General features: G+C 33.1%; 1 protein-coding gene across 1 annotated transcript in view; it reads left to right on the forward strand.

Annotated features, from left to right (window-relative positions):
* LOC143241709 (ovochymase-2-like) overlaps window positions 1–16,962 on the forward strand; it is a 39,287-nt gene that overhangs the window by 9,187 nt on the left and 13,138 nt on the right. Inside the window, exons 5-8 of the mRNA XM_076484938.1 lie at window positions 1,362–1,639; window positions 5,778–5,932; window positions 11,531–11,692; window positions 14,292–14,356. Of these exons, the coding sequence (XP_076341053.1) occupies window positions 1,362–1,639; window positions 5,778–5,932; window positions 11,531–11,692; window positions 14,292–14,356 (660 nt within the window). The remainder of the gene's footprint in view (window positions 1–1,361; window positions 1,640–5,777; window positions 5,933–11,530; window positions 11,693–14,291; window positions 14,357–16,962) is intronic.

Below are 16,962 nucleotides of genomic sequence, written 5' to 3' on the forward strand. Positions count from 1 at the left end.
AAAGTTTAAGACCATACCAAAAAGAAGTCCTAAACAGGGTAGGACATGCCCAACAAGAGGTCTCAGTAGTGAGTTGCACGGCCGTCATTGCGAATAACTGAAAAAATTCGCTTTGGCATGGTCGATATAAGCGTTTGCAGTAGGCTGGCTGGAATGTTATTCCAAGTGGTGAAGATAGCCTCACGAAGATCATGAATTGACGTCCATTTCTATAAACTTCCCTTGCCAATGTAGCTAGATGCTGTTTGACGACCTGCATAACCTGAAGCTCCATTGTTCCATGGAAGGAGAAAGCACCCCAGATCATGGTGGAACCTCCTCCACTGTGTCGTATAGAAAATGTCTCCGGTGGGATATCCTTATTGTGCCAGTAAAGTTGGAAGCCATCTGGACCATGCAGGTTAAAGATTTTCTCATCAGAGAACAAACCTTCGTCCACTTTTGTATGTCCCATGTTTGGTGCTTCTCAGCAAAGTTTAACCGAGCTGTTTTGTAGTGTGGAAGATGGCGTGGCCTTTGAAGACTTTACGGTTTTTAAAGCCTTTCTCTCGTATATCTTATTGTTTTTGAGCTGCATTCTACGTCCGTAAGGGCCTTAATCTGGTTCGACGATCGGCTGGTGTTTTGCCGGACAACCCATCGAATCCTCCTGCTCAACGCCGGCGAAATTTTCTTGGGCCAACCAGTTGAAATTCTCGTTCCGTATCCCTCATGGTCTTTTAAGAAATTTGCAACAGCAGTTTTACTACGCCCAATCTCACCAGCGATGGCACGTTTAGAGATACCTTGCTTTTGCAGTTCGACCATTCTACCACGTTCAAACTCTGTCAACTTTTTAGCCTTTGCCATGTTTTTACCCAATGTAACACAGGAGATGTCAGTGGAAGATGTTGACAACGCTAATGCTTGAACACAAATGACTAAATTTTGTCACGTGTTTACCGATTAACGCTTCGTTTTAGTGTGGTCTTAAACTTTTGATCAGCTAGTATTTAGGCTAATTTCATAGTGTTTACATTTTCCATATTAAATGCTAAAAATTTATTTTTCCTTTTTTTTATTTTCGTCTTTCGAAGCTCTACTCGAATAAGTGGTTGAGTCTAATAAGGCAAAATGCATCTTTTTACTTTATGTTCATTGGCTTTAAGATTTTGGCCAGCAGTGTGTATCTCTTGTTTTTAACCACTTTTGTTTTACTGTGTTCTTACAACAATCACTGGTTTTAGCATCAACAATAAATTCCCCACGTGTTCTTTTTGTAATGATCGATTGAAGTGAATACTTTACTTGCGTATGAAATTGCATTTTAGGTACAATTGTGAATTTTGCTAAAATATTGTAGAAGATAAATTACTTTTCAGCTTGGTGAAAACTCGAGACTATATTTATGTGAGAGTTGGAGACTTTGATCTAAGTAGGCAAGTTGAAAATCCAGGAGCTGAGACTCACCGGGTGGATACAACTTACATTCATCACAACTTCAACAGCCAAACATTAGACAACGATATTGCACTGTTGAAGCTGAAAATAGAAGCACGTCTTAATGATGACACATGTTTGGTGTGTCTTCCCGCCAGAGGTGTTGTTGGACAATCTGGTAAATGGTGCACTGTTACCGGATACGGTTACCGAGACGAGGGTTAGTTTTGTGTTTAGTAATGCGTTAGTTTAGATAGAATATTATCTTAGTTACAGATTCCGAGGTAACTTATTTACAATAAATTAATGTTGTAACCACTGTAGTTACGTTTATAAAGGTGATTTGTTTACACTAAAGTAATGTTGTAACCTCTGTAGTTATGTTTATAAAGGTGATTTGTTTACACTAAAGTAACGTTGTAACCTCTGTAGTTATGTTTATAAAGGTGATTTGTTTACACTAAAGTAATGTTGTAACCTCTGTAGTTATGTTTATAAAGGTGATTTGTTTACACTAAAGTAACGTTGTAACCTCTGTAGTTATGTTTATAAAGGTGATTTGTTTACACTAAAGTAATGTTGTAACCTCTGTAGTTATGTTTATAAAGGTGATTTGTTTACACTAAAGTAATGTTGTAACTTCTGTAGTTATGTTTATAAAGGTGATTTGTTTACACTAAAGTAATGTTGTAACTTCTGTAGTTATGTTTATAAAGGTGATTTGTTTACACTAAAGTAATGTTGTAACTTCTGTAGTTATGTTTATAAAGGTGATTTGTTTACACTAAAGTAATGTTGTAACTATTGTAGTTATGTTTATAAAGGTGATTTGTTTACACTAAAGTAATGTTGTAACCTCTGTAGTTATGTTTATAAAGGTGATTTGTTTACACTAAAGTAATGTTGTAACTTCTGTAGTTACGTTTATAAAGGTGATTTGTTTACACTAAAGTAATGTTGTAACTTCTGTAGTTACGTTTATAAAGGTGATTTGTTTACACTAAAGTAATGTTGTAACCTCTGTAGTTACGTTTATAAAGGTGATTTGTTTACACTAAAGTAATGTTGTAACCTCTGTAGTTACGTTTATAAAGGTGATTTGTTTACACTAAAGTAATGTTGTAACTTCTGTAGTTATGTTTATAAAGGTGATTTGTTTACACTAAAGTAATGTTGTAACTTCTGTAGTTATGTTTATAAAGGTGATTTGTTTACACTAAAGTAATGTTGTAACTTCTGTAGTTATGTTTATAAAGGTGATTTGTTTACACTAAAGTAATGTTGTAACCTCTGTAGTTACGTTTATAAAGGTGATTTGTTTACACTAAAGTAATGTTGTAACTTCTGTAGTTACGTTTATAAAGGTGATTTGTTTACACTAAAGTAATGTTGTAACCTCTGTAGTTACGTTTATAAAGGTGATTTGTTTACACTAAAGTAATGTTGTAACCTTTGTAGTTATGTTTATAAAGGTGATTTGTTTACACTAAAGTAATGTTGTAACCTTTGTAGTTATGTTCATAAAGGTGATTTGTTTACACTAAAGTAATGTTGTAACCTTTGTAGTTATGTTTATAAAGGTGATTTGTTTACACTAAAGTAACGTTGTAACCTCTGTAGTTATGTTTATAAAGGTGATTTGTTTACACTAAAGTAACGTTGTAACCTCTGTAGTTATGTTTATAAAGGTGATTTGTTTACACTAAAGTAATGTTGTAACCTCTGTAGTTATGTTTATAAAGGTGATTTGTTTACACTAAAGTAATGTTGTAACCTTTGTAGTTATGTTTATAAAGGTGATTTGTTTACACTAAAGTAATGTTGTAACCTTTGTAGTTATGTTTATAAAGGTGATTTGTTTACACTAAAGTAACGTTGTAACCTCTGTAGTTATGTTTATAAAGGTGATTTGTTTACACTAAAGTAATGTTGTAACCTCTGTAGTTATGTTTATAAAGGTGATTTGTTTACTCTAAAGTAATGTTGTAACTTCTGTAGTTATGTTTATAAAGGTGATTTGTTTACACTAAAGTAATGTTGTAACCTCTGTAGTTATGTTTATAAAGGTGATTTGTTTACACTAAAGTAATGTTGTAACTTCTGTAGTTACATTTATAAAGGTGATTTGTTTACACTAAAGTAATGTTGTAACCTCTGTAGTTACGTTTATAAAGGTGATTTGTTTACACTAAAGTAATGTTGTAACCTTTGTAGTTATCTTTATAAAGGTGATTTGTTTACACTAAAGTAATGTTGTAACCTTTGTAGTTATGTTTATAAAGGTGATTTGTTTACACTAAAGTAATGTTGTAACCTTTGTAGTTATGTTTATAAAGGTGATTTGTTTGCACTAAAGTAATGTTGTAACCTCTGTAGTTATGTTTATAAAGGTGATTTGTTTACTCTAAAGTAATGTTGTAACCTCTGTAGTTATGTTTATAAAGGTGATTTGTTTACACTAAAGTAATGTTGTAACCTTTGTAGTTATGTTTATAAAGGTGATTTGTTTACACTAAAGTAATGTTGTAACCTCTGTAGTTACGTTTATAAAGGTGATTTGTTTACTCTAAAGTAATGTTGTAACCTCTGTAGTTATGTTTATAAAGGTGATTTGTTCACTCTAAAGTAATGTTGTAACCTCTGTAGTTATGTTTATAAAGGTGATTTGTTTACTCTAAAGTAATGTTGTAACTTCTGTAGTTATGTTTATAAAGGTGATTTGTTTACACTAAAGTAACGTTGTAACCTTTGTAGTTATGTTTATAAAGGTGATTTGTTTACACTAAAGTAATGTTGTAACCTCTGTAGTTATGTTTACAAAGGTGATTTGTTTACACTAAAGTAATGTTGTAACCTCTAGTTATGTTTATAAAGGTGATTTGTTTACACTAAAGTAATTTTGTAACCTTTGTAGTTATGTTTATAAAGGTGATTTGTTTACACTAAAGTAATGTTGTAACCTCTGTAGTTATATTTATAAAGGTGATTTGTTTACACTAAAGTAATGTTGTAACCTTTGTAGTTATGTTTATAAAGGTGATTTGTTTACACTAAAGTAATGTTGTAACCTTTGTAGTTATGTTTATAAAGGTGATTTGTTTACACTAAAGTAATGTTGTAACCTCTGTAGTTATGTTTATGAAGGTGATTTGTTTACACTAAAGTAATGTTGTAACCTCTGTAGTTATGTTTATAAAGGTGATTTGTTTACTCTAAAGTAATGTTGTAACCTCTGTAGTTATGTTTATAAAGGTGATTTGTTTACACTAAAGTAATGTTGTAACCTCTGTAGTTATGTTTATAAAGGTGATTTGTTTACTCTAAAGTAATGTTGTAACCTCTGTAGTTATGTTTATAAAGGTGATTTGTTTACTCTAAAGTAATGTTGTAACTTCTGTAGTTATGTTTATAAAGGTGATTTGTTTACACTAAAGTAATGTTGTAACCTTTGTAGTTATGTTTATAAAGGTGATTTGTTTACACTAAAGTAATGTTGTAACCTCTGTAGTTATGTTTATAAAGGTGATTTGTTTACACTAAAGTAATGTTGTAACCTTTGTAGTTATGTTTATAAAGGTGATTTGTTTACACTAAAGTAATGTTGTAACCTCTGTAGTTATGTTTATAAAGGTGATTTGTTTACACTAAAGTAATGTTGTAACCTCTGTAGTTACATATTGGTGAAGGTGACTTCCTTATCCTAAAGTAATGTGGTAACCTCCGTAGTTACACTTGTCAAGTTGATGTGTTTACACTGATGTACTGTTGTTATGAACTCCTGTTAAAATAAGTCTATTTATATAGGTCAGAACCCGTGATAACCTATCTAGTAAGATATTTTAAGTGCAAAAATCAATCTTAAGAGAATGTGAAATTATTGCATTCAGCATAGGTACTTAAGGTTTCGTTCCAAAGGCTGGGTACATGAGAACCATATACCACATAGAGAGAGGATGTCCCTCAATGAGAGTAATATGTCATAAACATTTAAAGTTTCATTTGGATCTAAATAAACATTTGTTACTAGTAGTTGATAAAGAAGGTGTTTTTATATAGTACTAGGTTATCTTCAATATGTTCGTCACAGGAAAGGTTATGTGAACTAAGTTCATCCATGGAGTGTGTCAGGAATATTAGGAAAGACTGGATGACGTCATTAATCCAGTAATCACTATCTTTTTTCTAAAGACAGAACAAATAAGTTTATGTCCATGTACCAAGTTGAATATTAGGAAAGACTGGATGATGCCATTAATCCAGTAATGACTATATTTTTTCTAAAGACAGAACAAATAAGTTTATGTCCATGTACCAAGTTGAATATTTTCAAAAACAAAATAATTTTTATATTTCTGTAGCCGGCCCTATTAGTCTTAAGGTGCGAGAGGTTGAAGTTCCGATTGTTGCCGATCAGGAGTGTACCAGCAAGATAAATGCAGTGAGTGAAAAGGTTTTCATTCTACCAGCCAGCAGTTTCTGTGCCGGTGGAGAAAAAGAACACGATGCTTGTAGGGTATGTCTCTCTGTTTGTGTCTCACTTTACCTTGTCTATCGTAGTTAATATACGTTTGTTTGTGTTTCACTTTACCCTGTCTATCCTAGATAATGCACATTTATTCGTGTTTCACTTTACCCTGTTTATCTTAGATAATGTACGTTTCTTTGTGTTTCACTTTACCTTGTCTATTCCAGATAATGAACATTTGTTTGTGTTTCACTTTACCTTGCCTATCCTAGATAATGCACATTTGTTTTTGTATCACTTTATCTTCTTTATCCTAGTTAATGTACGTTTGTTTGTGTTTCAGTTAACCCTGTCTATCCTACACAATGCACGTTTATTTGTGTTTCACTTTACCCCGTATACCCTAGATAATGTACATTTGTTCGTGTTTCACTTTACCCCATATATCCCAGATAATGTACATTTGTTTGTGTTTCACTTTACCCTGTCTATCCTAGAGAATGCACATTTATTTGTGTTTCACTTTACCCTGTCTATCCTACACAATGTACGTTTGTTTGTGTTTCACATTACCCTGTCTCTCCAACATGATGTACGTTTCTTTGTGTTTGACTTTACCCCGTATATCTTGGATAATGTACATTTGTTTATTTCACTTTACCCTGTCTATCCTACATATTGTATGTTTGTTTTTGTTTCACTTTATCCTCTCTATTCTAGTTAATGTACGTGTGTTTGTGTTTCACTTTACCCTGTCTATCCTAGATAATGTGCATTAGTTTGTGCTTCATTTTACCCTGTCTATCCTACATAATGTACATTTGTTTGTGTTTCACTGTATCCTGTCTATCCTGGTTAATGTACAGTGGTTGAGTTCTTACTTTATCCTGTTTATACCAGTTAATGTATAGTGGTTGAGTGTTTGCTTTATCCTGTCTATCCTTGATAATGTACAATGATTGAATTCTTACTTTATCCTGTCTATACTAGTCAGTACACAGTGGTTGAGTTCTTACTTTATCCTGTCTATCCTAGTTAATGTACAGTGGTTGAGTGTTCGATTTATCCTGTCTATCTTAGTTAATGTACAGTGGTTGAGTTCTTACTTTATCCTGTTTATACTAGTTAATGTACAGTGGTTGAGTTCTTACTTTATCCTGTTTATACTAGTTAATGTACAGTGGTTGAGTGTTCGATTTATCCTGTCTATCTTAGTTAATGTACAGTGGTTGAGTTCTTACTTTATCCTGTTTATATTAGTTAATGTACAGTGGTTGAGTGTTCGATTTATCCTGTCTATCTTAGTTAATGTACAGTGGTTGAGTTCTTACTTTATCCTGTTTATATTAGTTAATGTACAGTGGTTGAGTTCTTACTTTATCTTGTTTATACCAGACAGTACACAGTAGTTGAGTTCTTACTTTATCCTGTCTATACCAGTCAGTACACAGTGGTTGAGTTCTTACTTTATCCTGTCTATCCTAGTTAATGTACAGTGGTTGAGTTCTTACTTTATCCTGTCTATATCAGTACACAGTGGTTGAGTTCTTACTTTATCCTGTCTATCGTAGTTAATGTACAGTGGTTGAGTTCTTACTTTATCCTGTCTAACCTAGTTAATGTACAGTGGTTGAGTTCTTACTTTATCCTGCTTATACTAGTTAACGTACAGTGGTTGAGTGTTTGCTTTATCCTATCTATCCTTGATAATGTACAATGATTGAGTTCTTACTTTATCCTGTCTATACCAGTCAGTACACAGTGGTTGAGTTCTTACTTTATCCTGTCTACACAGTGGTTGAGTTCTTACTTTATCCTGTTTATACTAGTTAAAGTACAGTGGTTGAGTGTTCACTTTATCCTGTCTATCCTTGTTAATGTACAATGATTGAGTTCTTACTTTATCCTGTCTATATCAGTACACAGTGGTTGAGTTCTTACTTTATCCTGTCTATCCTAATTAATGTACAGTGGTTGAGTTCTTACTTTATCCTGTCTATACCAGATAGTACACAGTGGTCGAGTTCTTACTTTATCCTGTCTATACCAGTCAGTATACAGTGGTTGAGTTCTTACTTTATCCTGTCTATCCTAGTTAATGTACAGTGGTTGAGTTCTTACTTTATCCTGCTTATACTAGTTAGCATTACAGTGGTTGAGTGTTCGCTTTATCCTATCTATCCTTGATAATATACAATGATTGAGTTCTTACTTTATCCTGTTTATATTAGTTAATGTACAGTGGTTGAGTTCTTACTTTATCCTGTTTATATTAGTTAATGTACAGTGGTTGAGCTCTTACTTTATCCTGTTTATACCAGTTAATGTACAGTGGTTGAGTTCTTACTTTATCCTGTTTATACTAGTTAATGTACAGTGGTTGAGTTCTTACTATATCCTGTTTATATTAGTTAATGTACAATGGTTGAGTTCTTACTTTATCCTGTTTATATCAGTTAATGTACAGTGGTTGAGTTTTTACTTTATCCTGTTTATATTAGTTAATGTACAGTGGTTGAGTTCTTACTTTATCCTGTTTATATCAGTTAATGTACAGTGGTTCAGTTCTTAGTTTATCCTGTTTATATTAGTTAATGTACAGTGGTTGAGTTGTTACTTTATCCTGTTTAATATCAGTTAATGTACAGTGGTTGAGTTCTTACTTTATCCTGTTTATATCAGTTAATGTACAGTGGTTGAGTTCTTACCTTATCCTGTTTATATCAGTTAATGTGCAGTGGTTGAGTTCTTACTTTATCCTGTTTATATCAGTTAATGTACAGTGGTTGAGTTCTTACTTTATCCTGTTTATACTAGTTAAGGTACAGTGGTTGAGTGTTTGCTTTATCCTGTCTATCCTTGTTAATGTACAATGATTGAGTTCTTACTTTATCCTGTCTATATCAGTACACAGTGGTTGAGTTCTTACTTTATCCTGTCTATCCTAGTTAATGTACAGTGGTTGAGTTCTTACTTTATCCTGTCTATACCAGACAGTACACAGTGGTCGAGTTCTTACTTTATCCTGTCTATACCAGTCAGTATACAGTGGTTGAGTTCTTACTTTATCCTGTCTAACCTAGTTAATGTACAGTGGTTGAGTTCTTACATTATCCTGCTTATACTAGTTAACGTACAGTGGTTGAGTGTTCACTTTATCCTATCTATCCTTGATAATGTACAATGATTGAGTTCTTACTTTATCCTGTCTATACCAGTCAGTACACAGTGGTTGAGTTCTTACTTTATCCTGTCTATCCTTGTTAATGTACAATGATTGAGTTCTTACTTTATCCTGTCTATATCAGTACACAGTGGTTGAGTTCTTACTTTATCCTGTCTATCCTAGTTAATGTACAGTGGTTGAGTTCTTACTTTATCCTGTCTATACCAGACAGTACACAGTGGTCGAGTTCTTACTTTATCCTGTCTAACCTAGTTAATGTACAGTGGTTGAGTTCTTACTTTATCCTGCTTATACCAGTTAATGTACAGTGGTTGAGTTCTTACTTTATCCTGTTTATACCAGTTAATGTACAGTGGTTGAGTTCTTACTTTATCCTGTTTATACCAGTTAATGTACCTTGGTTGAGTTCTTACTTTATCCTGTTTATACCAGTTAATGTACAGTGGTTGAGTTCTTACTTTATCCTGTTTATATTAGTTAATGTACAGTGGTTGAGTTCTTACTTTATCCTGTTTATATTAGTTAATGTACAGTGGTTGAGTTCTTACTTTATCCTGTTTATACCAGTTAATGTACAGTGGTTGAGCGTATGCTTTTTCCTTCTCTTCTCTATCCTATTTTTGCTCAAACATATGGAGACCGGTTGTTTTCTATTTGTTTTTTTTGTTCATTCTTCGTGACTTAGTTCATAGTTTTATTTTACTGTTTCCTTCACTGATATCCCATGCTGGTTCACTTTGTATTTGTTATTTTTTCTAGTTTTTTTTTGATGTAGTATTGTTCATATTTAGGTTTTGTTATAAAGTTCTTCACATTTAATCATGTTTAGCTTTGTTACAGTGTTGTTCTTTACACTGTAGTTGTCTTGGTTTTAATTTTATCCCATTGTTGATTCCATTGTAGTGGCCTTGGTTTTAGTTTTATTCCTTTGTTGTTTACATTGTGGTGGTGTTGGATTTAGTTTTATTCCTTTGTTGTTTACATTGTGGTGGTCTTGGATTTAGTTTTATTCCTTTGTTGTTTACATTGTGGTGGTCTTGGATTTAGTTTTATTCCTTTGTTGTTTATATTGTGGTGGTCTTGATTTCAGTTTTATTCCCTCGTTGTTTACATTGTGGTGGTCTTGATTTTAGTTTTATTCCTTCATTGTTTACATTGTGGTTGTCTTGATTTCAGTTTTATTCCTTCGTTGTTTACATTGTGGTGGTCTTGGATTTAGTTTTATTCCTTTGTTGTTTACATTGTGGTTGTATTGATTTCAGTTTTATTCCTTCGTTGTTTACATTGTGGTGGTCTTGGATTTAGTTTTATTTCTTTGTTGTTTACATTGTGTTGGTCTTGGATCTAGTTTTATTCCTTTGTTGTTTACATTGTGATGGTTTTGGTTTTAGTTTTATTCCTTTGTTGTTTACATTGTGATGGTCATGGTTTTAGTTTTAATCCATTGTTGTTTACATTGTGATGGTCTTGGTTTTAGTTTTATTCCTTTGTTGTTTACATTGTGGTGGTCTTGATTTTAGTTTTATTCCTTTGTTGTTTACATTATGGCGGTCTTGGGTTTAGTTTTATTTCTTTGTTTACATTGTGGTGGTTTTAGTTTCATTAGTTTGTTGTTTATATTGTGGTGGTCTTGATTTCAGTTTTTAAAGTAAAGAAAGCTTTATTTCTGATCTAACTCTAAAGGAAAGATAATATAATAATTTACTACATAATAATATGTTTAGTGTGACTTAGTGTTCATTTTCAGATTAATTGAACACAATTAACACTGATTCATGCTGAACAAAATATGGTGTGTTAAAGTGTGAGCCAAGCGAAATGAAACTACAGTTGTACATTAATAAAGTGGTGCAGTTTAAATAATATTAAGCTGCGTAATTTTATTAAGCTCACGGAATATCACGTATTAGAATTTCCTTTTTACCTTTAAAAATCCCTGTAGGTGTTCGTTAGGGTTAACCCTACTAATATCACAGTGTGAGTTTGTGTTTATATTTTACACCAATAATCATAGTTTTTATGTTTAATAGTTTCACTGGTTTGATTACAGTTGAAGGTATTAAATTATTTTTTATTTGTTTCTTTATTTTTTATGAAAAATTCATTTTAATGAGACTTATTTTTACTCCACTGAAATCTCATTGGTTGAAATACTGTGACAAATTGATGTATTTATTTCTTTATCTAACCTAAGGATGTTAACAGATACAACTGCCTTCTGTTTGTAGCTATAAACTCAGCCAATTACAGTTATATTTCTATACTTCATTTGTATTTGCTTTACAAGTATATAAAGCAACCTGTTAATAAATAACCCGTTAGTTACTATTTTTATGTACTGTTATTTTAAGTTCAAAACAGCTACGTACTTTTCACTTAATAAATATGACTTTATCATGAATCTGTCAGTTCTAAATTACTTGTATATCAGCCAAAATTAAAAGAAACCTTTTGTACAGGGTGATGGTGGTGGCCCACTGGTGTGTGAAGCAGATGGCTATTATGAACTCACTGGACTGGTATCGTGGGGATTTGGTTGTGGTCGGAAAGACGTACCAGGTGTTTACGTGAACGTGTCATCCTTCGTTGGTTGGATTAATCAGATCATCAGTGTGAATAGCCTCTGATGATTTTCTGCTGTGGTTTTCCTAAGCCTTGCATGTCTTTTGTTATGTCTCAGATAATAGTGAAAGTTTTAGTAACTCACCACACTTGTCAACATGACTGAAGGTTCCATTTAGATTGAAAACCTTAGATTTCATGTGTGTTCTTAAGGAAATGGTATAATATACAGTACACAACTAGAGTTCTGTTTGTATATTTCGGTGTAAAAATGTAAAACATTTCTTACATTTTGTAACTGTGGTCAGTGTAAGTTAACTAGTGGATGAACTTTGTTGGCACAGTATAACTGATTTAATCATGGATGTTCCATGTGTTGGATCAATTTGTTCATATCTTGTCATTGGTATATTTATTATTAGTTTTTAATAAATATCTTTCACAAATAATAAATTGTTCCTTAAAACTTTCAATGTTACTTTATGTATGTACGTAAACACTTAGCATCTATTGTTGACGAAGGGTATTGTATCTACAGTGAAGTCAACATTTGTAAGAAAAAGAAACCCAATGTACATGCTGTGATAAGTTACAAAATCCAAGTTGTTTGAACAATACATTGATTTTTATCTCTCTCAAAATATACATTTCGTACATAACCTTTTATTAAATGTATTAATAAAACTTTTACATTTCAATTTGGATGATGAAATCAACTTCTTTCATCTGTGAAGACTGGAGATGACTCAAACTTGTCTTCACCTTGTGTTAGTAATTTGTTTTTAATTTTCCACATGTGGTTGTTATAACCCTCAAAATAAAAATGAACCTCTTAGTACAGTTGTCTGAAAACGTTTTTAATTTTCTATATGTGATTGTTAACACCCTCAAAATAAAAATGAACCTCTTAGTCCAGTTGTCTGAAAACGTTTTTAATTTTCCACATGTGGTTATTATAACCCTCAAAATAAAAATGAACCTCTTAGTACAGTTGTCTGAAAACGTTTTTAAATGTTAAACAGAAGTGTACTGGAACAGGAATGTAGTGATACAGGAATGTAGTGAAACAGGATTGTGGTTGTACAGGAATGTAGTGAAACAGGATTGTAGTGAAACAGGATTGTAGTGATACAGGATTAGTTATACAAGAATGTAGTGAAACTGGATTGTAGTTATACAGGAATGTAGTGAAACAGGATTGTAGTTATAAAGGAATGTAGTGAAACAGGATTGTAGTTATTCAGGAATGTAGTGAAACAGGATTGTAGTGATACAGGATTAGTTATACAAGAATGTAGTGAAACAGGATTGTAGTTATACAGGATTAGTTATACAAGAATGTAGTGAAACAGGATTGTAGTTATACAGGAATGTAGTGAAACAGGATTAGTTATACAAGAATGTAGTGAAACAGGATTGTAGTTATACAGGAATGTAGTGAAACAGGATTGTAGTTATACAGGAATGCAGGGAAACAGGATTGTAGTTATACAGGAATGTAGTGAAACAGGATTGTAGTTATACAGGAATGTAGTGAAACAGAATTGTAGTGATACAGGAATGTAGTGAAATAGGATTGTAGTTATACAGGAATGTAGTGAAACAGGAATATACTGAAACAGGATTGTAGTTATTCAGGAATGTAGTGAAACAGGATTGTAGTTATACAGGAATGTAGTGAAACAGAATTGTAGTGATACAGGAATGTTGTGAAACAGGATTGTAGTGATACAGGAATGTAGTTAAACAGAATTGTAGCAATACAGGAATGTAGTGAAACAGGATTGTAGTTATACAGGAATGTATTGAAACAGGAATGTTATGAAACAGGATTGTAGTTATACATGAATGTAGTGAAACAAGATTGTAGTGAAACAGGATTGTAGTTATACAGGATTGTAGTGAAACAAGATCGTAGTGAAACAGGAATGTTGTGAAATAGGATTGTATTTATACAGGAATGTACTGAAACAGGATTGTAGTTATTCAGGAATGTACTGAAACAGGATTGTAGTGAAACAGGAATCTAGTGAAACAGGATTGTAGTTATACATGAATGTAGTGAAACAGGATTGTAGTGATACAGGAATGTGATAGAGGAGTGTAGTGTTACAAGAGTAGTGCAGTGAAACAGGATAATAGTGATACGAGAGTGTAGTGAAACAGGATTGTAGTGATACATGAGTGTAGTGTTACAAGAGTAGTGCAGTGAAACAGGATAATAGTGATACATGAGTGTAATGAAACAGGATTATAGTGATACGAGAGTGTAGTTAAACAGTATTGTAGTGAAGGAGAGTGTAGTAAAACCGGATTGTAGTGATACGAGAGTGTAGTGAAACAGAAATGTAGTGATGCAAGAGTAGCGTAGTGAAACAGGATTGTAGCGATACAGGAGTGTAGTAATATAGGAGAGCAGCTTCAACCACTGAAATATTGATATAAAGATAATTTAATAATTTTACACTGCTGATTAAGTGAAACTTTTCGATGTCCACTCTTCTTTCTCTGTTCCTCAATGTCAGTCTAACGTTTCGCTCTTCTTATTGCTAAGTTAAACTACTTGATTCTACAGGTGTTTTCATTTTATTACTAATATAAGTAGTCTCACGTAGTTCGTGTTACATGTATATTCTTTTTTTGAAAATAATTTGATAGATACGGACATTAGGTTTTGATGGTAACGTCACCCATCTGACAAATTTTGCCAGAGTTCCTGCACTGTAAAACTTAACACCAGATGTCACTGTATAATATTTTGCCAGGGTTCCTGCACTGTAAAACTTAACACCAGATGTCACTGTATAATATTTTTATGTATGTTTCACAAGAACGTAATGTCAGTTCGCATTGCAACGTGTAAGAAACGTGAGGACAGGTTGAATTTGAGAAATGAACAAAATGGCTGACATTGGTAACGGTGTCTCACCAACTGAAGTTGTTTCAGGTACGGAACTGATGAAACAGTGATATGAGACAGAACAAAATCAGTGTTTTAGTCGCGTGTGAGTGTTGAAAATGAAAAGCCAAACGCTTTATCAACTCATTTTAATGCATAATACAGGGAGTGCAAGCTTTTAAAAATATAATTAATTTCTCATAAATAACGCTGGTTATCCACGAGTTGAACAACAGCAAATGAATTATTCAAACGCTGAAATTCAGCTATTTTGGTGATAAAGAAAAGTCTATTCTGATTGGCCAATTTACTAACAATTGTTTTTCAACTTTCCCACAACCACACGTAGATGAACGAACAGGACGAGATGACGTCACAGTTTACTTGTTTGTTTGTTTTTGAATTTCGCGCAAAGCTACTCGAGGGCTATCTGTGCTAGCCATCCCTAATTTAGAAGTGTAAGACTAGAGGGAAGGCAGCTAGTCATCACCACCCACCGCCAACTCTTGGGCTACTTTTTTACCAACGAATAGTGGGATTGACCGTCACATTCTAACGCCCCCACGGCTGAAAGGGCGAGCCTTTTTTAAGACTTCATAAATTAGTGGTACTTTTATGGGCATGTGAAGAATTTTTCTGGTGTGCTGAATGTGTTGACATTTTATATGTTTTGAATAAAAAGTTGTTTTTTTTTTAGGCAAAGCGATTTTCCGAAGTATATTATGAAAATGAAAACACATTCTTTATCACATATTACCCGAGCACTAGGACTGAAGCTGTCTGCCCCCTTCTCACGTTAGGCTTGACCTCTGCTTTAGGTTTTTACATCTTTCTGAATGTTTGTTTCAAGGTCTCGCGAGCTGAAACCAGTTAACCCTTGTGGAAGTTCTAAGAACTCGGTGATTCTTCGGTTCTTTCTTTAATACGCGAAACATTCACACCAAAACGACGAGTGACACCTACACGATTGTTGTACTGAGAAAGAGAATTGGCCAAGAAGAGTCTCTCATTAAATCACGAATCTCGTGATTATTAAATATTATAAATACAACGTTTTAAAGTTTCACGTAATATGAGCTAAAATGATATCGTATATTGTCCGAGTAAAATGTAAATAGAGACTGCCACTCGAAACTTAGCTACACAAGTGTAAAAAAAATTAAAATCAAGCGCGTTACGTCATACGCTTTCGACAGCTTCAAGAAAGTTTAAACCAAAATCTACATTGGTAGTTTATTTTTATAAATATGGTTCAAGGATATTAATATAAACAGAATCAGACTTGTATAAGAGGCCATCTATTATTTTATATCTAGTTGTTAATGCGTTCATTATTTGGTAGTTAATTGTGCCATTTTAAAAATGTCGGAGTCACTCGATGCAAGTGCGTTAAAAGAGTGATACAAAACTGTACTGAAATACAGCCTGTGTTTTCACTTTTTGTTTACGTTTTGATTTCTGAAAATATTAAATGATGCATGAAAAACAAGTTGATATCCTGCATGGTAGAAACGTACGGACACAACATTATTAAAACAAGTTGAAATCCTGCATGGTACAAACACAACATTATTGTATTTCTAATTACATTTCCTGGATGTATAAAAGAACGTGGATTGTTAACAAAGCAGTTTTGTTTTGAGGATTCGAAAGTGAAAGGGAAACATCGAATTATGACCTTATTTAGTAGAGAAACAATCTCGATGCAGAGGGCTTTGACCCGATAACAAATTATGTAACTTGTTATTACGTAAATGTGTTTTTAACAGGAGTAATATATACAAATGAACGTAACGTTGTGTTATTGAATGCCTGGGAAACATAAACGTTACGAAATCACTTTTACTTCATCGGGACAACATCGAAATGATTTTGAATAATCTTTGGGTGAAAAAACTACAAACAATTCGAAGGGTTTTTTTAGTAACACACAAGAATACACACTACTACACTCTTGGCTTTCGTAACGGACATCCACATTAATCTGACGAGAAAGTTAAAAAAGAGATAGATCCTTTAAACAACAAAAGCCACTATTGGTCGATTAGGTCCGAAGGGAAGTTATTTAATTTTCGAGCGCCACGGGTTTTCCAGCCTAAATCCCTTCTACAACTGGTCGATAGAAGATGCCAAATGTAAGCCACTAACACGGAATGACCTGCCCGATAGAAAGTGTCGACTTTTACTTGTTCGAGTTCTGTTGTGTTACCACAGGTGTGAAGTCTGCCTGGTTTTTAATCATAGTGTAGCGAAAGAAGACAGACACGTTCATACAACTGGTAAACTATAACAACTTGTTATTTATTTTATACATTGTAGTCTAGTTACACAAAACATTGAAGTAATGTCAGCATCGCATTGTCAACAAGTTATTATAAATATTTTGTACTCGAATGTTTCTCATGACGTAGTCAGCGTGTTATTTAAAAT

This window comes from Tachypleus tridentatus, unplaced genomic scaffold, assembly GCF_004210375.1.
Source record: "Tachypleus tridentatus isolate NWPU-2018 unplaced genomic scaffold, ASM421037v1 Hic_cluster_1, whole genome shotgun sequence".
Classification (NCBI taxonomy): domain Eukaryota; kingdom Metazoa; phylum Arthropoda; class Merostomata; order Xiphosura; family Limulidae; genus Tachypleus; species Tachypleus tridentatus.